This window comes from Myxine glutinosa, chromosome 6, assembly GCF_964187855.1.
Source record: "Myxine glutinosa chromosome 6, kmMyxGlut1.1, whole genome shotgun sequence".
NCBI classification, from domain to species: domain Eukaryota; kingdom Metazoa; phylum Chordata; class Myxini; order Myxiniformes; family Myxinidae; genus Myxine; species Myxine glutinosa.
Genome location: NC_136266.1, coordinates 96,686,380 through 96,706,690, shown reverse-complemented (window position 1 = coordinate 96,706,690; position 20,311 = coordinate 96,686,380). Strand labels below are relative to the sequence as shown.

Genomic DNA, 20,311 nt, shown 5'->3' with positions numbered 1-20,311 from the left:
TTTTTCCCTCCCCTTATTAAAATAATAATGGCAATGACTGCTGTAATAGAATTTCAAGTGCTTTGAGGTGTATACAAATAGTTTATGTGGGACGTGCGTCGCAAAATTATACATTTAATTATCCGGAAATGAAAAATAAAAACGATATGATACTCTTCCTCAGAAGTTTATCGATTGAGGAATAAATTTTATCATGGGATTATTATTTATTCCTTGAAAAACCATTCTAAGTTAAAAAAATTCATGGAGGAACGGCGGTTGCTAAGGTAACGAGATCGGAGGCCTTTTTTATTTAATATTTATCAGCGTCTGATTTGATGTTTTACGCGCTCAATATTAAACATTATTACAAATAAATTATTGTTTGATTTATAAAACGCATCTTCTCATTCCTTCTGGAGTAAAGGTAGGAACCGATAAGAATTGCAATTCTGTTTTCGGTAACTGTGTATAATTATTGTTTGTAAGTTTATATGACTTGGATATACCTGAATCTCGTCTTTCACCTTCAAGGCCAAGTGAAAGGTGATGCTGATCTGATGGGAGCTGTACATGAAGGTGCAATCGTTTGTGAAAAAACTGTGCAAGATCGAGATAACGCTGATGATATAATTTAATTAACACTTTTGGCAGATATGACAGAAATCCTTACGACATTACATTTACTATCTGTAAAGATGGAAGAAACAAACCAATCTTTTGGTTTAACAAGAGGCAAAAAATAAAGTGAACTAAACTTGGTGAACAAACGAGAACAACAAATCCGAAATATAAAGCGTAAGCATAGGACAGGTTAAGAAATATCGATTGAAATAAAGAACTCATTCTGTCTGAACTTCCTTCTTTCGTTCATTCTTCATTCCTTCCTTTTCTCAATACAGTATCTCCAAATAAAACCAAATCTTGATTGAATGAAACGTTTCTTCCTTTGAAAGCTTTTTAAAACATTTTAAAATGCTTCACTTTATTTCGCCATCAGTAAGAACACACCATGTGGTCTTATTTTTCTTCTTCTTCATCATGATATTGAAGCGTGAGCGTGGTGTTACGCGCACTGCTTGAAAGCAAGGAGGAAGCGGACAACGCGGTAAGTTGTAAGAGTCTTTATTCAAGAGCTCCACTGTAACACTGGAGCGTTCCGGCTCCGGGCTGCGCGCCCGGTGTATATCCCGCGGCCACGCCTACCCCTCGGGCGTGGCCGCCGCCCACTTGGCGCGCGGAATGATGTCATCACGCCAGTGAGCTTTCGTGTCCGCCACATGCGCCCCCCCAGAATTCCCGCGCACCTGGAGGGCCAGTTTGCGGGGCAAACGGATGACCCGGCCGAAGCGCCCTCTGGCGACTGGCGGCGTCCGGGGTGCAGGGATGCCAGCTGGGATGCCCCCGGCTGCACCCGGGATGGGTGCAGGCTCGGGGGGGGGGGGGGCGGCGTGCCGGCGGGGCCGGGCGGTGCCGGGGGTCCGCCCGCCGTGGGGCGGCCCCGACGCGGGGGCCGAGCCACCGGCGGTGGGTGGTCCACGTCGAGGTGGGCCGGCTTGAGGCGGTCTATGGAGACACGGTCAGGAGTGCCGCCGATGTCCAAGGTGAAATGTTTCACCCCGGTCTCCAGCACGCGGAAAGGCCCGTCGTACGGGGGCCGCAGTGGTGGGCGTCGTGCCGGACGAAGACGTACTCCGCGGTGCGAAGCTCCAGGGCGACGTGCATAGGTGGGTGCCCGTGGTGTGCCGTAGGCACCGGGGCGAACCTCTGGGCGGTCTCCTGCAGCGCGGAGCGCTCCTGCGCCGCGGACCATGGTGCCGTGGAGTCGGGGAGGAACTCGCCCGGCACCCGCAGCGGCTGCCCGAAGACCAACTCCGCCGCGGATGCGCGCAGGTCGTCCTTGGGCGAAGTCCGGAGGCCCAGCAGCACCCAGGGGAGCCTGTCGACCCAGCCGCCGTCGCGGAGGGTCGCCCGGAGCGCGGCCTTCAACGAGCGGTGGAACCGCTCGCACAGGCCGTTAGCCTGGGGGTGGTAGGCCGTGGTGTGGTGCAGCTGGACCCCGAGCCCCCGCGCGACTGCCCCCCAGAGCTCCGAGGTGAACTGGGGGCCGCGGTCGGACAAGATGTCCGAGGGGGCGCCGAACCGGGCGACCCAGGTGGCGATGAACGCCTGCGCGACATCCGCCGCCGGGTGGTGCGGTCCATCATGGTCAGGACATGGGTGAAACCCCGCGAGGGGGGCAGAGGTCCCACCAGGTCCACGTGAACGTGGTCAAACCGACATTCCGGCACCGCAAACGGGGCCAATGGGGCCTGGGTGTGGCGGTGCACCTTCGCGCGCTGGCACGCGAGGCACGTCCTGGCCCAGCCGCGGACGGCCTTCCGGAGGCCATGCCAGACAAACTTGTCAGCGATCAACCTCTGGGAGGCCCTCGTGCCCGGGTGGGACAGGCCGTGGATGGCGTCGAAAATCTGGCGCTGCCAGCCCACGGGCACGATGGGGCGAGGCCGCCCGAGGGAGACGTCACACCAGAGGGCCGTGCCCGCGCCGTCGAACGGCACCTCGGTGACGCGGAGGCCCGTAACGGCGGTCCGCAAGGCCTGGACGTCAGGGTCGGCGGCCTGGTCCGCCGCCATCCGGGCATAGTCGATGCCGAGGTGGACCGCGTGGGCAACGGACCGGGAAAGGCAATCCGCCACCGGGTTGTCCTTCCCCGCGACGTGCCGGATGTCCGTCGTGTATTCGGACATGGCCGAGAGGTGACGCTGCTGCCCGGCCGACCACGGCTCGGCGACCTTGCCCATCGCGAACACCAGTGGCTTGTGGTCGACGAAGGCCGTGAACGCACGGCCCTCGAGCAGATGGCGGAAGTGCCTGACCGCCAGGTGGAGCCCGAGCAACTCGCGGTCGAAGGTACTGTACCGGCGTTCGGGCGGGCGAAGCTGCCGGCTGAAGAACGCCAGCGGTTGTCAAGCTCCACGCACCCATTGCTCATGCACCGCGCCCACCGCGTAGTCCGAGGCGTCGGTGGTGAGGGCGATCGGTGCATCGGGCGCCGGGTGCGCGAGCATGGTGGCGTTAGCCAAGGCGAGCTTCGCGCCCACGAACGCCGCGTCCATCTGCTCGGTCCAGGTAACGTCACCTTTGCCCGGCTTCCCTCGGAGGGCCTCGTGCAGGGGGCGCAGGAGCTGGGCGATGCGGGGCAGGAACCGATGGTAAAAGTTTACCATGCCCAGGAACTCCTGGAGCCCCCTGATCGTGCGGGGCCGCGGAAACCCCTTTGCCGCCTCCACCTTGGCCGGTAGGGGGACGGCCCCGTGCCTGGTGACACGGTGCCCCAAAAAGTCGATTTCAGTGACACCGAACCGGCACTTGGCGGGGTTCACGATCAGGCCATGCTGGCCCAGACGTTCGAAGAGCATGCAGAGATGGTGTAGGTGCTCTTCGTGGGACGCGCTTGCGACGAGGATATAATCCAGGTAGACGTAGACGAAATCCAAGTCGCGCAAGACGCTGTCCATGAGGCGCTGGAACGCCTGAGCCGCATTCTTCAAACCGAAGGGCATCCGAAGAAATTCGAAAAGACCGAACGGCGTGATGACAGCCGTCTTCGGGATGTCCTCCGGCTTGACAGGGACGTGGTGGTAACCGCGTATGAGGTCCACCTTCGAAAAGAAGGACATGCCCGCCAAGCGGGCGGAAAGTCCTGAATATGGGGGACGGGGTAGCGGTCGGGGGTGGTGGCGTCGTTGAGACGGCGGTAGTCCCCGTACGGTCGCCATCCCCCGCCGGGCTTGGGCACGATGTCGAGCGGCGACGCCCAAGCACTCTCGGAGCGCCGCACGATGCCGAGCCGCTCCAGCGTAGCAAACTCGGCTTTAGCTACCGCGAGCTTCGTCGGCTCGAGGCGGCGTGCCCGGGCGTAGACCGGTGGCCCGGCGGTGGGGATGTGATGTTCCACCCCGTGCTTGACGGTCCCCCCGAGAATGTGGGCCGTGTGAGGGCCGGGAAACGGACGAGGCGGCGGGTGAATTCGTCCGCTGCCGGAAGCGTACAGATGAACCTGGCCGGAACCGAACCACTCAGCAAGCCGCTCGGCGAGCCGCTCGATGAGCTGCTCCGTGAGCTGCTCAACGAGGCGGGCAGTGCGCAGCCGCGCACGCGAGCGGGCTGAACGTCTCAGCCTGGACAAGCCTTCTGTGCTTTACGTCGACCAACAGGCCATTGGCACAGAGGAAGTCCACGCCGAGCAGTGCCATAGGCACGTCGGCAGTGACGAACGACCACCGGAAAAACCTGCCCTCCGAACCGCAGAGAAAGGCAGCGTTTTCCGTACGTGCGAATGGACGTACCGTTGGCAGCAAGCAGCGCGGGGCCCACGCGCTGCTCCTGCGCAGCCCACGGACTGCTTGTCGGACGTACCGGCGGGAACGACACTCACCTGCGCTCCCGTGTGTGTCGCACAGGTAACGGCGCCCGGATAAGGTGTCCGTTATGTACAGGAGGCTGTTTAATCGGCCGGCGCTCAGTGCCACTACCGAGGGCCGGCCTGGGCGTTTCCCGACCTGCCGAATGAGCACGGCGGGCGACATTGCCGAGCCTCGTGGCCGAACCTAGCGTGGAAATGGCACCAGGTTTGCGGCGAAGCCGGAGGCCGCGGTTTCCACGGTGGTGGTGGGCGAGGCGTGGCGGCCGCCACAAGGCGCCCCTCAGAGTAGGGGTGGGCACCCGCAGGAGGTTCAGCGGCTACGCGGTGCGTCGCATAGTAGGGGTAGGCACCCGCAGCAGTTTCGGGCTCGGGAGCCGCTACGGCCGCACCGAAACTCGCCTGCATGTCCAAAGCCGCGTAGAACTTGTCGGCCTCGGGCTGCGAGCGCTCGGGGTTCCATTGTCGCAGAACCGGCCAACGCGAGGCGTACTCATGCCGGCAGCTGGCGTCGAAATAACGCCCGGAATAGAGCGTTCGGGGTTTCGTTGCCCATGAGCGACAGCATATGGTCCATTCGGACCGACGGTCGCGTGTCACTGAGCTCGGGGAGGTCCAAGAGGCGATCGGCCCGTGCATCCACCGTGAGGCCGAACATGGCGAGGAGGAGACGCTTCATCGCCTCATACCTGTCGTCGGCCGGTGGGTTCCTCAGGACCGACACGACGCGGGCGGCCGTGCCGGCCCCGAGGGAGGCGACCACGTGGCAGTAGCGTGTCTCGTCCGCCGTGATGCCTCGAAGCCTGAACTGGGCTTCGGCCTGCAGGAACCAGATCTCCGCCTGAGCTTCCCAGAACTCGGGGAGCTTTATCGCTACCGCGTTGGTTGCCATGGCTGTGGTGGGTTCGGGTGGTCAGTGACGACTGACCAGAACGTCGGAGGTCACCAATGAAGCGTGGTGTTACGCGTGCTGCTTGTAAGCAAGGAGGAAGCGGACAACGCGGTAAGTTGTAAGAGTCTTTATTCAAGAGCTCCACTGTAACACTGGAGCGTTCCGGGCTGCGCGCCCGGTGTATATCCTGTGGCCACGCCTACCCCTTGGGCGTGGCCGCCGCCCACTTGGCGCGCGGAATGATGTCATCACGCCAGTGAGCTTTCGTGTCCGCCACAATATAATCATATTATTATTCTTCACAAGGCTTATTTTGCAAACTTGTCTCACTACAAAACTCTTGGTACATCAACCCTCCACCTGTACCTACAGGCTACAGCACCACTTTCCTCCGTGTCTTCAACAACCATTTATTTCACCCCTCCCTTCTTGATGTCTGTCTCCATATATCGAGAATGCGGATCTTGAAAAGTCCAGTTTGCAGAGGTTGTCTGCACATGACCATAAATTTCCACTCATGTCCATTAGCAGTGTCAAACCCCTCAATGTCAGTACCCATCCCCCACATCTCTTATCTGTCCACGTCCTTCCAACCCCACCCCTTCTACATATATGCATTACAAGATGAGGTCATCCTTTGTTAGCACTCGGCTTCTTCATCACTGTTCTTTTTGTACACCACTCTTTTCCTATTCCATCTCCAGGTGGTGTATGACGTCATCGCCGGGCACCAAAGGGGGCCTGGCGATGACGCCCGCTGAAAGGGAGTACTCAGTTTTCACTCAGTTTGTTTGTTTTCTTTCTTTCTTCTTTGTTTGTTTGTCCGGGCGATACGCCAGCCATCTGTTGAGCTCGGAAGCTGAAATTTGGGCACAATAGTGAACACGTGCTTTGGCAAAAAAACAGTATTTTTATGTTTTTTGATTAATTAATTGTTTAATTACTTAATTATTATCAATTTATTCAATACTTATTTATTTTCTTTCTCATCTGGGCAAAATCTCAGGCTCCTTTTGAGCTAGGAAGCTGATATTTGGACATGACAATGACCAAGTGATGTGGCTATAAAGGATATTTTTGATATTGATTGACAAATTAATTGATTAATCAATTATTTATTTATTTTTCCCCAATTAATGACTTATTTAATTAATTTTCAAAAAGTTACAGCTTCAGATGTAACACTGGTGGTTTAGGTATGCTATTTACCAATTTATTAAGAAATTATTTTACGATCACTATTTATTGATGTTAATTACGCAATCAATCAATTATTGTACACCTCTCCCTCCCAATACCGTGTCTATGTGCTGCATGGCGTTATCGCCATGCACCGAAGGCACCCCGGCAATGCCGCATGCTGGAAGATGTTATTTATTTGGCATGGGAGCGGTGTACTTTGAATGTATCTGTACTTGTCTTTCTTGTGATTTATCATTGACATTTTGGTGTTGCATCGTTCAATTCTTTGGAAACCACAACTTAATGGTGCATTGCGTATACCAATTCCTAATGAAATTTGATGTTAGAAATTAATACACTTGTTTGGGACCATGTTCCCCTCCCTCCTCCCCTCGCACAACACTCCTTCCCTCCCCTTTCCCCTCCCACACCACTCCTTCCCCTCCCTCCAGACTCCCACCCCTTACCCTCCCTCCTACCCTCCCACAACACTCCTTCCTCTCCCACACCACCTCCTAGGTTTAGTCTTTTTCAGCAGGTTGTGTCAAAATATAGTAAAAACTCAAACAATTATTCAGATCAATCTCTTTAGAAAGTACCACACAAGGTTTCATAATTCATGATGATTTCTCCAAGGAAGGTCATACATATATTGAAATAAAGTGCTTGGTCATCTTCTCCTGTTTTACAAAGTGTTTGTTGATAACTTTTGTCCGGTCTTACAAAATCGTGGCTTAGCATCAAAATCTCATCGTAAATTCCAGGTCCTTTTGTTCAGAAAAAAGAAGCCACAGGAATAACAAGACTTCTTGACTGCGTAGCAGAAGTGCAGAATGAACAAACAGCTGAAATTCGTCGTGGAACAGCTGAACAAGGAACCATTCCACAAAGGTCTAAACCTCTTCTCCTTTGACTCTCTCGAGCCTCTTCAGCTGTTGCAGTTGCTGACTGATGTCCTTGCTGCCATTGACAACAAGGTGAGTTTGACCATCAAAAGTAAGGTTAACATTCCTTTGTTCTGTTTCAGGTGCTATCTATTTTTTATGTGTGCACAGGGAAGATGATAAAGGGTATTGGGAGGATAAATTGAGAAATTTAAAATTAAGAGAGAGAATGGAAGAGGGGGATGATAGATGGCAGACAGAACTAGAATGGCACTCGGTAGAGCACATACCACCGCCAGGCTGAACAGTTTATGATTTGTATCCCACTGATAGTCCAGATCTGGATCCGGACCTGAATCAAAATCAAATCGGCTTGTTCTTGTCTAATACGCAACCAGTCCACCAAGTTTCTTCCGAATCCGTCCTTAACTTTTTGAGACGTCGTGGTATATATTGGTTGTAGCTCCATCCAAAGTATGATCGATTCAAAGGTTGTAGATCTATTCAGATCTTCACCAAAATCTAATCATTTTGTCCTTGTCACAAATCCAGCCTCTCCACAGAGGTGAAAACATAACCTCCACTCGCCTTTGATGGTGGGGGTAATTAGGAAGGTAATGGAGGGAATGGAAGGATACTTGGTGGAATATAGTAATAAGCAGAGGGTAGTGAAGGTCATATATGGTGAAAGTGTCAAAAAGTCAGCCGTATTTGCACACATAATAAATAGCCCCGATTTATAAAACTGGAGCTTACTTTTGACATTTCTGTCAAATATTTCAAACAATCGGCGCTTTGTTGGACGCTTTCAAAGCTGATTGTTTAACCTGACAGCATCTTGTTGATGACATCTTGTGATTACTACGTGGTTTGTTTCCAGCACAATGTGGATATCAGAGAGGAAAGTCTGGAGCAGACAACCGTGCGCATACTTGGTGCACTGCAGATCCTGAACTACAGGCCTCCAGAGACTGGACCAGATATGTAAATCATAGATATAGATAGCAGTGTTGTACCATAGTCAGCAGTATATTCATTGTAAAAAATGAAAAAGAAACATCCGTGAAGGCACGATGCAAAGTAATCAGCCCGTCCCCTGCGCAGCGGCAATCACGTGTGTGTCATTGGTTTTATCTCGATAATTTGGGTTTTGAAAGATGGAACAGTGTCCTCCCAGGTCTCGAAGTTTCCACCTTCATTTTTGAGAGCTTGGTATTTGGTAATTTTCTTGATTTCTACGTTGTTTAGGCCAAAATCGCTGGGGACTGACAACTCAATTAGCAATGCCTTCATTTCTTTTTTGTACCTCAGTACTATATCCAGCCGTAATGCCCTGTTTTCTATGTTCACACTTAATGGGATTATTATGTTATACATGAGCATTACTTCGTTGTTTCCAGTGATTGCTTTTGGTTCATGTTTCCACAAGATTTCTGGAATTGGGATATTGAGACATTTGCAGATGTGCCAGTGGATTACTCGACATACTTTGGTGTGCCTTTGGGTGCACAACTGCTTTGACATGAGTTTTTTTTTTTACATCCTGATAGGAGGAGGCTCGTACTTTCTGTTTCTACCTTGCAGAACCTACACTTGTCCGATTGACTCAGTGCCATCATTTTCTTAAAGCCATTGGTGTAGTGTCCTTGGTCTTGGGCATTTATAATGATTTGTTCTCCATCCCAAATGAGCTGACCTCTTCTTAGCCATTCCAAAGAGCCTTCTTTTGTCTACTCCCAAGTCCTTTTTTTTATACCTTCCTCCTTTTTTTTGTCATTTTCCCAGTTGTCAGTGCATATCTGTTGATATTTCGATTGATATTTTTCTTTCTTCTTTTTTTGCAATTGTAGGGGCTGACTTGTTTCGGTTTATTGTGTAACATCTTCAATTTGCACCTGTCTTTGGACATTTTTTGCTCGGTGGGTTAGGGATACCTTCTCTGGTATGTTGTCTTTGCTTACAAATTGGATTTGGTAGTCTGTTGCACTTTTTACGTATTTGGCCAAACCTACAATTGTCATTCTCTGCACTTGGTTGAGCTCCATCAGGCCGCTACCTCCTTCTCGTCTCGGCAAGTACATTCTCGGGGTGAATTGATTTTTGTAAGCCATTTTGTAGATGGTGAGTGGTTTCCTTGTTTTGATATACAGTTTATTCATTTCTGATTGTGGCCAGTTTATTATTCCACAGCTGTAATGGAATACTGGTATTGTGAGTTTGTTTATGGCTTTGGTTTTATTCCTTGGAGATGCAGTGTAGGTATGTTTTCAGGATCTAAGCAGGTATTCTTTGGTAATTGTTTTGCGCATTTGTTTGTGACATATTTGGTGACCCTCTTCTACTCTGATGTATTTGTGTGATGCTTTGTTGTCTAGGTCCTGTATTGTTGTATTTGGATTAATTTTTGTTTTGTCCATTTTTGTTGGTCTACCTTGTGTAAATGTGCACTTGGCACACCTATCCAGGCCAAATTCCATTTGAATGTTGGCAGAGTACTGTTTCACTGATTTGAGTTGTTCTGCCAATTCTTCCTCATTTGGTGCAAAACATTTTAAATCCTTCATGTAAAGTCGATGTGACACCTTTTTGCCTTGGACGTTCTCTTATTTGATGCCAGGGTGCATCCTTGTCCTTGCTCATTAATAAGGTTGCTCAGTGGGTCCAGGGCCAGACAAAACAGAACGGGGTGAAATGCTGTCTCCCTGGAAGATTCCTAGATGTATCTTCACTCTTGGCATTTCGATCTTTCCTTCCGAGTGCTGTAATATCAATGTGATATTCCAAAGCTTCATTGGTTTCTCTATCAGTTTGATTATTTGGGGGTTGATTTTGTACAATTGCATGCATTGTGTCATTCATGAATGTGGGACGTTAGCAAATGCTTTTTTGTAGTCTATCCTTGCTGTGGATAATTTTGTTCTTGTATTGCAATTTTCGAGTATAGCCTTGTTTAGTAGGAGGTGGTCGGTTGTTTTCTATCTTGTATAGTCGTGGTCATGATGTCACTCCCATCTCCACTATTATGTTTCCCAGTTCCTTCCTCTTCCAGTCTTGGCTGGTCATCATCATCCTCATCCTCCTTATCATCTTCACCACTCTCTTCTCCTCACCCCCTCCCCCCCCCCCCCCCCTCCCGTCCTTCTGCCTGTTATCATCCGCCATTCCCGGTTTTCATCTTCATCCCATCCAACTGTGTAGGTGTTTTCACTCGGTCCACGACTGGAAGTTGGGTCTGTTCCCCCTCCCCATTATGGTGATTCTGTGTCTCCTCCCCCTGTCTCACCTCGGCTTCGTTGCTGGGTCCCCAGTGGTGCTTTGCATTCCAAATCCTTGCTTCGTTACGCAGCCACTCCCCGCACTCTATTGCTGCCATCCATTGTGACCACTTTTCCACCATCCGTCTCTCCACCCCTGGCGAGTGCTTGGCTCCCATCCTCCTCGTATGTTTTTTCTGCTTGTGATCTGGACTTTACGTTTAAGTATTTTATTGTATTTACGAGTACACCCGCTGATTACGGGAGTGGCAGGGAGGGTCATTCCTCTTTGGGGTATATAGATTACAGTTGATCTATGGTCGGGTCTCAATAACATTGGGTGTGTATTCATTTACCAAGTTTGTTGTAGAGAGATCGCCAAGTGGTTTAAGCATTCGAGCAAGCATTGGATTCAAAACCGTTAAGGAACGGCTGGCTTGGCAAGCGCAAGCTAGCTGCTTGGTAAATGAGCACACCCCGGTCTTCCTCCCTTTCAGTTTCGTATCAAACAGCAGGAGCGAGTTTCAACATTTCCCTCCGAAAAATGCCACGGTAGCAGCAGAAAGGGCCATGCTATTAACCTAACATTTGTGGGTTATATAAAGTACAGTAGATCTTCACTCAGTTCTGTAAGAAAACCTTACTTCACGGATGTCGGTATTCCTCCACATTTTTTCATTTAGGTGTTATAAAGAGCATTAGCGACTGTTTAAAAAGCTAAGCATACGTGTTTGTGGTTTATAATATTTTTACTTCCTGTAGAAGCTGTTGCTCCCATGGAAACGCCATTATAACTATAAACCATTTATACACGTTTATCACTGCAACGATAAACGGAAAAACGCCTTTGGGAAGTAGGACATTATTAGTATTAATATTGTTTTGGGTAATGTCGGAGTTTACGGGCGTAAACTGGATAGGTGGTTGTAATGTCGGAGTTTACGGGCGTAAACTGGATAGGTGGCTGCCTTCAAACCAACTGCCTGGACGAATGCTTTGTCGAGTCTTACAGGTAGAGCAGTACCATGTCTTCCCGTCTGATACATCACCACGAGTAATAAAACCACAATGGACATTACATCGAGGGCAAATACAATAATTCTTGATGAGTCTGCGACGTGCACACCACTTAATAATGTCAGGTATTAGAGCCAAATAAGTTATATTATGATTAATACCTGACATTATTAAGTGGTGTGCACGTCGCAGACTCATCAAGAATTATTGTATTTGCCCTCGATGTAATGTCCATTGTGGTTTTATTACTCGTGGTGATGTATCAGACGGGAAGACATGGTACTGCTCTACCTGTAAGACTCGACAAAGCATTCGTCAAGGCAGTTGGTTTGAAGGCAGCCACCTATCCAGTTTACGCCCGTAAACTCCGACATTACAACCACCTATCCAGTTTATGCCCGTAAACTCCGACATTACAACCACCTATCCAGTTTACACCCGTAAACTCCGACATTACAACCACCTATCCAGTTTACACCCGTAAACTCCGACATTACAACCACCTATCCAGTTTACGCCCGTAAACTCCGACATTACAACCACCTATCCAGTTTACGCCCGTAAACTCCGACATTACCTTGTTTTGTAATAACATTAACAATATGCGATTATCAATAATTTTGTTATTAAAAGCGTCTTTATAAAAACGCCACGATAAATCTTCTTTGGAAAAACGCCACGATAAAGCCAATTTAACATTGATATACACCTCAACATGCAACCTCATTGACGGCAATGGTGGGGAAAACCCGCTCGGGGGAGAAAACCCCCTTGGGGATGGGGGCAAATGAGTGCGCTACAACCTTCGTTATATTTACCCTTCGTCATCCTGTCAAGTTTGGTTGAGATTGGATAAGCAAAGACGGAATGTATTGGCGTCAAAAATTCATCAGACAGATGGACAGACAGACACTAAATAGCGTATTTTAGTATGATGTTTAGGAATTTATGTGCCGTTGACGAAACTCTTTCAAATTTGTTGAATGGCAACGTTTCTTCTCTGGTGGTCAATCTGGTCTTCTTGTCTTCTTCAGCTGGTCCATGAATCGAGCTCCCCTACTGGCCATCCCCCACTGTTCATGTCTTGAATATACTTTGCAGTAACAAATGGCTTCCTTCTCCTCTATTCTCCAAAATTTGTTTTTTAATTTCCTCTTGTTGAGCTTCATTTTTGACATAGGTAGCACCTCCACAGCCTCTTGGCCTGGTGCAAATCCCTGTCCCTTTGTGAGTTGGTCTTTCTTCTCACTGGAGGAGGTGCATGCTTCATTCTTTGCAGCGACCATTCCGCCATCTCGGTGATGCCGCAGAAACTGAGTGTAAGGGGTCTTTGTCCCATAATTCGTTTTATTTTCCTTTGTTTCCAACACAAGTTTCATTTGCTCATTAATGAGGTCGGTGTGTGTGTGTGTGTGTGTGTGTGTGTGTGTGTGTGTGTGTGTGTGTGTGTGTGTGTGTGTGTGTGTGTGTGTGTGTGTGTGTGTGTGTGTGTGTGTGTGTGTGTGTGTGTGTCCATTACGTTTTACCATTTGAGCATTTGTCATCAAATTTTCGACAAAGCTTTATTTTGAGAATATGGAGGAGACAAATTGCTAATTTTGTCAAAAGGTCAAAGGTCAGAATCACCTAAGATCATCAATTTACATCCAATTGACCAGAAATTTTAACTTACCATTTGAGTTTTGTCATGAAATTTTCAACAAAGCTTTATTATGAGAATATGGAGAAGACAAATCAATAATTTTAGTCAAAAGGTCGAAGGTCAGTGTCCGATAAAATCATCAATTTTCATACAATTGACCTGAAATTTTAAGAATTTGCATATTGGGTTACTGAATTGGTTCACCAATCAAAAGCTAGAAGCGGATTGTTGTTTTTTGTTACATCAAAAGGTTAAATAAAGGTCAAGGTTGCATAAAAATCTCCAATTTTCATCTGATTGACCTGAAATTTGTGCAGGGTTTGCATATTGGGTCGTTGAAGCCTATTTGTGGTTAGGGTCAAAAGGTCAAGGTCACCTAAAATCGTCAATTTTCATCTGATTGACCTGAAATTTGTGCAGGGTTTGCATATTGGGTCATTGAAGCCTATTTGCGGTTAGGGTCAAAAGGTCAAGGTCGCCTAAAATCGTCAATTTTCATCTGATTGACCTGAAATTTGTGCAAGGTTTGCATATTGGGTCATTGAAGCCTATTTGCGGTTAGGGTCAAAAGGTCAAGGTCGCCTAAAATCGTCAATTTTCATCTGATTGACCTGAAATTTGCACAGGGTTTGCATATTGGGTCATTGAAGCCTATTTGCGGTTAGGGTCAAAAGGTCACGGTCGCCTAAAATCGTCAATTTTCTTGTATGTATTTTTTAGCTGTTTTCATCATGTTTAGCATACAGAAGAAGTCTGAATACAAAGCGGACAGGCTTTGCATATTCAGATAATTTATAGTTTACTTTGTTTTCCAGAACAGGATTCCAGCAAGGTCTGGTTCATGGGGACAAGTCTGTGTTGCACCCACTGCTAGCCTGGCTGCTCGCTCGGGTTCCACAACTGCAAAAACGTGCTTATCTTGCCCGTTACTTGCTGCGTATTGAGATACCATACGAGTACATGCAGGATGAGGATGTAGCTCAGATTTACTCACAGGTATGCCCTATGCATGTATGTTAGCTTGTGCATATGTATATAAGACGAAAAATAAAAGTTTGTTAAAAGTGAAAATCACAAGTGCAGTGGTCTGTTATGTGATGAAATGGCACAGATATAGATACAGCAGCTTTATCCAACCCCAGATAGGCATTTTATTTAGGAGTGTGGAGGGGGAGGCTAGCCTGAGTATTGTTTCTGTTGGGAAATGTTGCTGTTTAGTACATACGAGCCCACACTGTAATCTTCAATGTAACAAGTAAAGCTTAAAGCAACTGTGCTACTGTAGCGGTTCCCGCTGAATGTACACAATCGCCTTGCACCTGCCAGGACGCGGCCAGGGCGCGATCGCCACGCCGTGCTCGTCCGGACGGGCCCAGACGCGCCTCTCCTGGGCATGCCCGGACTCGCTGTTCCCGGGCACGCCCGAACCTCCCGGGCACGCCCGGTCTCGTCTTTCCCGGGCATGCCCGCTCTCGCCTTTCCAGGGCTCGCCCAGAGCGCCCGGGCACGCCCAGCCTCGACTTGCCAGGCCGCGTCCAGGACGCCCGGGCATGTCCAGACTCGCCTTTCCAGGGCTCGCCCAGAGCGTCCGGGCATGCCCGCTCTCGCCTTTCCAGGGCTCGCCCAGAGCGCTCGGGCACGCCCAGCCTCGACTTGCCAGGCCGCGTCCAGGACGCCCGGGCATGTCCAGACTCGCCTTTCCAGGACTCGCCCTTGACACCCGGGCATGCCCGGTCTCGGTTTTCCCGGGCAAATGCCCCGGCATAAATGTGTATATATATTGCTGCCCGATAAACGGGCTTGGGAGAATACCTGAGCTGTTTTGATTCAATAAAGCAACTCGGACGAATTCCGTCTTTGGTCGCGTCAATTCTTTCGACTCGCGTTGGAGCGCAGCTCCTTCACTGGTGACCTACCGACATGGACACGGCAGTGACTCTTAAACTGCCTACCTTCTGGGAGGCTCATGCGGCTGTTTGGTTCGCCCAGGTGGACTCCCAGTTCGCCCTGCGAGACATCACCGCGGACGACACCCGCTTCCACCATGTCATGGCAGCGCTCGGTTCCGCCACCGCGGCCCGCGCCCTGAGCCTCCTCGAGCACCCACCGGCTGCTGACAAGTATGACGCGCTGAAGACGCTCCTCCTCGACGCTTTCGCCCTCTCACCGGCGGCACGCGCACGGCGCCTGCTCGACCTGCCCGAGCTCGGCGACACGCGCCCGTCCGAGCGCATGGACTATATGCTCTCGTTGCTCTGTGAGCACTCTCCGGATTTTCTGTTCCGCGAGCTGTTCCTTCGCCAGCTGCCTCACCCGGTACGCCTCGCCCTGGCTGGCACGTCGATCACCGATCCCCGCGCCCTCGCCAGGGAAGCCGATAAGATCTCCTCGGTGGGCCAACACATCGGCGCGGCTACCTGGAGCCTGCCGCCATCCGAGGCGACGCCCGAGCGCCCTGCACGGTTGGAGGCCGAACTGCCGGTGCCACTGGCGGCCGCCACGCCGTGCCGGCCACTTCCGACACGACGGCCGGGGCCTCCACCTGACCAGGCGTGGTGTTATTACCACGCCAGGTTCGGACACAACGCTCGGACGTGCCAACCCCCGTGCACTTTCGGCAAGTCGGGAAACGGCCGGGCCGGCGTTCATTCCCAGCCATGAGCGCCGGCCACTCGGGAAACTTGCTTTTTATTCGGGACAAAGCGTCCGGGCGGCGTTTCCTTTGTGACACCGGCACCCAACTGAGCGTCATACCTGCCTCCGAGCAGGACAGGCGGGACGCCGTTTGCGGCCCCTCTTTGGTCGCTGCTAATGGCTCGGCCATACGCACTTTCGGCCCGCGCGACGTCACCCTCTGCTTCGGCAGCCAGTGCTTTCAGTGGACCTTTGTGACCGCCTGCGTCCCCATGGCTTTGCTGGGCGCCGACTTCCTCTGCGCGCACGGGCTGCTGGTCGACGTCAAACGACATCGCCTTGCCAACGCCGAGACCTTCAGCTCCCTGGCGTGCACGATGAGCAGCTCCGCACCAACCGAACTGGCGTGCGCCCTCCCGACGGCGAACGAGTTCGCTCGCCTGCTCGCGGAATTCCCGGCCCTCACGCGGCCGACGTTTTCAGCCGTTGCAGTGCGGCATGGGATCGAGCACCACATACCCACTACGGGCCCGCCGGTCTACGCCAGGGCCCGCCGCCTCGACCCGGCCAAGCTCGCCGTGGCAAAGGCCGAGTTCGACGCGTTGGAGCACCTCGGCATCGTGCGGCGCTCCAATAGCGCGTGGGCCTCACCACTGCACATCGTGCCAAAGCCGGCGGGCGGATGGCGCCCGTGTGGCGACTACCGCCGCCTCAACGACGCTACCACCCCCGACAGGTACCCGATCCCGCACATCCAGGACTTTTCCGCCCGTTTGGCGGGACGGGTCATAGTTTCCAAAATTGACCTGATACGGGGATACCACCAGGTACCTGTCCGGGCGGCCGACGTCCCGAAGACAGCCGTCATCACGCCGTTCGGCCTGTTCGAATTTTTGAGGATGCCGTTTGGCCTCAAGAACGCGGCCCAGGCGTTCCAGCGCTTAATGGACGGCGTGCTGCGTGACCTGCCATTTCTTTTCGTCTAGTCCCTGGTGTTGGGCTAGTTGGTGTTGGGCTAGCGGCTAGGGTGCCGGCTTAGGATCCAAGGATCCTGGGTTCGAATCCCGGTCGATCGCTGAATTAACGCCAGGGGGGTTGACTCAGCCTGTCATCCTTCCGAGGTCGGCTAATTGAGTACCAGTTCACTGGTAATTCCCTGTTTGTCGTTAAAGGTGGCAAAAAGGGTTGGCGTCAGGAAGGGCATCCGGCCGTAAAACATTGCTTCAAATAGGGGACCGAAAAACAACAACAACCACGGTTCCCGAAAAAGGCCAACCCCCGCTTTGCGGGGAAAAATGGCCTCTAAAGGTGGTTATTTTTTTTTATTATATATATCTGGACGACATCCTCGTCGCCAGCACGTCCCGCGCCGAGCACCTCCTCCACCTCCGAACACTGTTCGGTCGCCTCAGCGAGCACGGCTTAATTGTCAACCCAGCCAAATGCCACTTCGGCACGACGACCGTTGATTTTTTGGGCCACCGCATCACCAAGACCGGGGCAGTGCCGCTGCCGACCAAGGTCGAGGCCATCACCACGTTCCCGCGTCCCCGTTCCATCAAGGCCCTACAAGAGTCCCTCGGCATGGTGAATTTTTATCACCGATTCGTGCCCCGCGCTGCTCAGCTCATGCGGCCCCTTTACGAGGCCCTCCGGGGCAAGCCGGCCAAGCATGACATTGTTTGGTCCGCGGCCATGGACGCGGTATTCGCCAGCACCAAACGGGCCCTCGCCGACGCAACGCTGCTGGCTCACCCGGTGCTCAACGCGCCCATCGCCCTCACTACGGACGCCTCCAACTACGAGGTGGGCGCCGTCCATGAACAATGGGTGGACGGGGTTTGGCAGCCACTCGCTTTTTTCAGCCGGCAACTCCAGCCGAACGAGTTAAAATACAGCACGTTCGACCGCGAGCTGCTCGGTCTATTCCTGGCCGTTCGCCATTTCCGACACCTGGAGGGCCGCCGGTTCACGGCTTTCGTTGACCACAAGCCGTTGGTCTACGCAATGGCCAAAGTCACGGAGCCGTGGTTGGCCCGCCAGCAGCGCCACCTCTCCGCCGTGTCGGAATTCACCACGGACATCCGGCACGTCGCCGGCAAAGACAACGCCGTGGCCGACTGTCTTTCTCGGGCCAGCGCGAACGCGGTCCACCTCGGCGTGGACTTCGCGCTCATGGCGGCCGACCAGACCACCGACAACTCGGTGCAGGCCCTCCGGGCGGCGGACACGGGCCTCCGCCTGGCCGACATCCCCTTCGCGGGCACCGTCCTGCTCTGCGACGTCTCCCAGGGCCAGCCTCGCCCCATCGTGCCCGTTTCCTGGCAGCGCCGCATCTTGGCCTCCATCCACGGCCTTTCTCACCCGGGCCGGAAAGCTTCTCAGAAGCTGGTGTCGGCGCGTTTCGTCTGGCACGGCCTTCGACGGAACGTCCGCGACTGGACCAACGCCTGCACGGCCTTCCAGCAGGCCAAGGTCCACCGCCACACCCAGGCCCCGCTAGCACCTTTCACCGTGCCTGCACGGCGTTTCGACCACGTCCACGTGGACCTGGTGGGTCCCCTGCCCCCATCGCGGGGGTTCACCCACCTGCTCACCATGGTGGACAGGACCATCAGGTGGCCGGAGGCCGTGCCCCTCACCTCTACCACCACCGCCGACGTGGCGCAGGCGTTCATCGCCACCTGGGTCGCGCGCTTCGGCGCTCCGGCGGACATCTCGTCTGACCACGGCCCACAGTTCACGTCCGAACTTTGGGGTGCGGTCGCCCGCTCGTTGGGGGTCACGCTGCACCGCACCACGGCCTTCCACCCCCAAGTCAACGGGTTGTGCGAGCGGTTTCACCGCTCCATGAAGGCCGCACTCATGGCCGGCCTTCAGGACGACGGTTGGACCGACCGGCTGCCGTGGGTCCTTTTGGGCCTCCGCACGGCCCCCAAGGAGGACCTCCGGGCGTCCGCCGCCGAGCTTGTCTACGGCCAGCCGCTCCGCGTCCCGGGCGAGTTCGTGCCCGACGCTACCAGTCCCTGGTCCGCCGCACACCAGCGCTCGGACCTCCAGGAGGCCGCCCGACGATTTGCCCCCGTGCCAACGTCCCGCCACGGTGGCCCCCAGTCCTACGTCCCCCCGACGCTTCGCACAGCGGAGTACGTCTTTGTGCGTCATGACGCGCACCGGGGGCCACTCCGGCCGCCGTACGACGGGCCCTTCCGGGTCCTGCGACGGGGCGACAAGTCCTTCGTCGTCGGCGGCCGGTCGGACCGGATCTCTGTGGACCGCCTCAAACCGGCGCACGTGGACGTCGACCGACCACCACGGTTGGCCCTTCCTCCGCGGCGAGGCCGCCCCCCGTCCACAGTTCCCCCCGCTCGACCACCCACCACCAGATCGGACCTCCCCCCCCCCCCCCCCACGACCCTCCAGGGGTCGCTTCGGCCGGGTCATCCGGACCCCCCTTAAATTGACCCTGCCGATGCAGGTCGATTCTGGAGGGGCGTGTGTAGCGGTTCCCGCTGAATGTACACAATCGCCTTGCACCTGCCAGGACGCGGCCAGGGCGCGATCGCCACGCCGGGCTCGTCCGGACGGGCCCAGACGCGCCTCTCCTGGGCATGCCCGGACTCGCTGTTCCCGGGCACGCCCGAACCTCCCGGGCACGCCCGGTCTCGTCTTTGCCGGGCATTCCCGCTCTCGCCTTTCCAGGGCTCGCCCAGAGCGCCCGGGCACGCCCAGCCTCGACTTGCCAGGCCGCGTCCAGGACGCCCGGGCATGTCCAGACTCGCCTTTCCAGGGCTCGCCCAGAGCGTCTGGGCATGCCCGCTCTCGCCTTTCCAGGGCTCGCCCAGAGCGCTCGGGCACGCCCAGCCTCGACTTGCCAGGCCGCGTCCAGGACGCCCGGGCATGTCCAGACTCGCCTTTCCAGGACTCGCCCTTGACACCCGGGCATGCCCGGTCTCGGTTTTCCCGGGCAAACGCCCCGGCATAAATGTGTATATATATATTGCTGCCCGATAAACGGGCCTGGGAGAATACCTGAGCTGTTTTGTTTCAATAAAGCAACTCGGACGAATTCCGTCTTTGGTCGCGTCAATTCTTTCGACTCGCGTTGGAGCGCAGCTCCTTCACTACCAAAATTTCCAACAAACCAACGAGTACCCATCCAAACCTGCCCCAATGAAGCCTTGTATGTGTACCCATCCAAACCTGCCCCAATGAAGCCTTGTATGTGTACCCATCCAAACCTGCCCCAATGAAGTCTTGTACGAGTACCCATCAAAACCTACCCCAATGAAGCCTTGTACGAGTACCCATCAAAACCTGCCCCAATGAGGTCTTGTACGTCGCTTGTTCTTAAGAGTAACTCGTATTTTTGCCTCCACTTCCTTCCTTTCCCCATTGTCC

At 53.3% G+C, this 20,311-nt stretch overlaps 1 protein-coding gene across 7 annotated transcripts in view; it reads left to right on the top strand.

The window, feature by feature from the left end:
* The first annotated feature begins 110 nt into the window (after nt 1–110).
* IFT81 (intraflagellar transport 81) overlaps nt 111–20,311 on the top strand; it is a 54,335-nt gene continuing 34,134 nt past the window's right edge. For 3 of the 7 annotated variants that reach the window (XR_010984990.2, XM_068120548.2, XM_068120546.2), the window contains exons 1-4: nt 257–406; nt 7,244–7,456; nt 8,244–8,347; nt 14,092–14,272. Coding sequence is in view for 5 of the 7 variants with exons in the window: in XM_068120548.2 (XP_067976649.2) it covers nt 7,313–7,456; nt 8,244–8,347; nt 14,092–14,272 (429 nt within the window). In the remaining 2 variants the exon portion in view is untranslated. Of the gene's footprint in view, nt 407–504; nt 559–979; nt 1,088–7,243; nt 7,457–8,243; nt 8,348–14,091; nt 14,273–20,311 lie in introns of those variants that run through there. The other 4 variants (XM_068120547.2, XM_078780175.1, XR_013623832.1 and 1 more) reach the window with 4 other exon arrangements.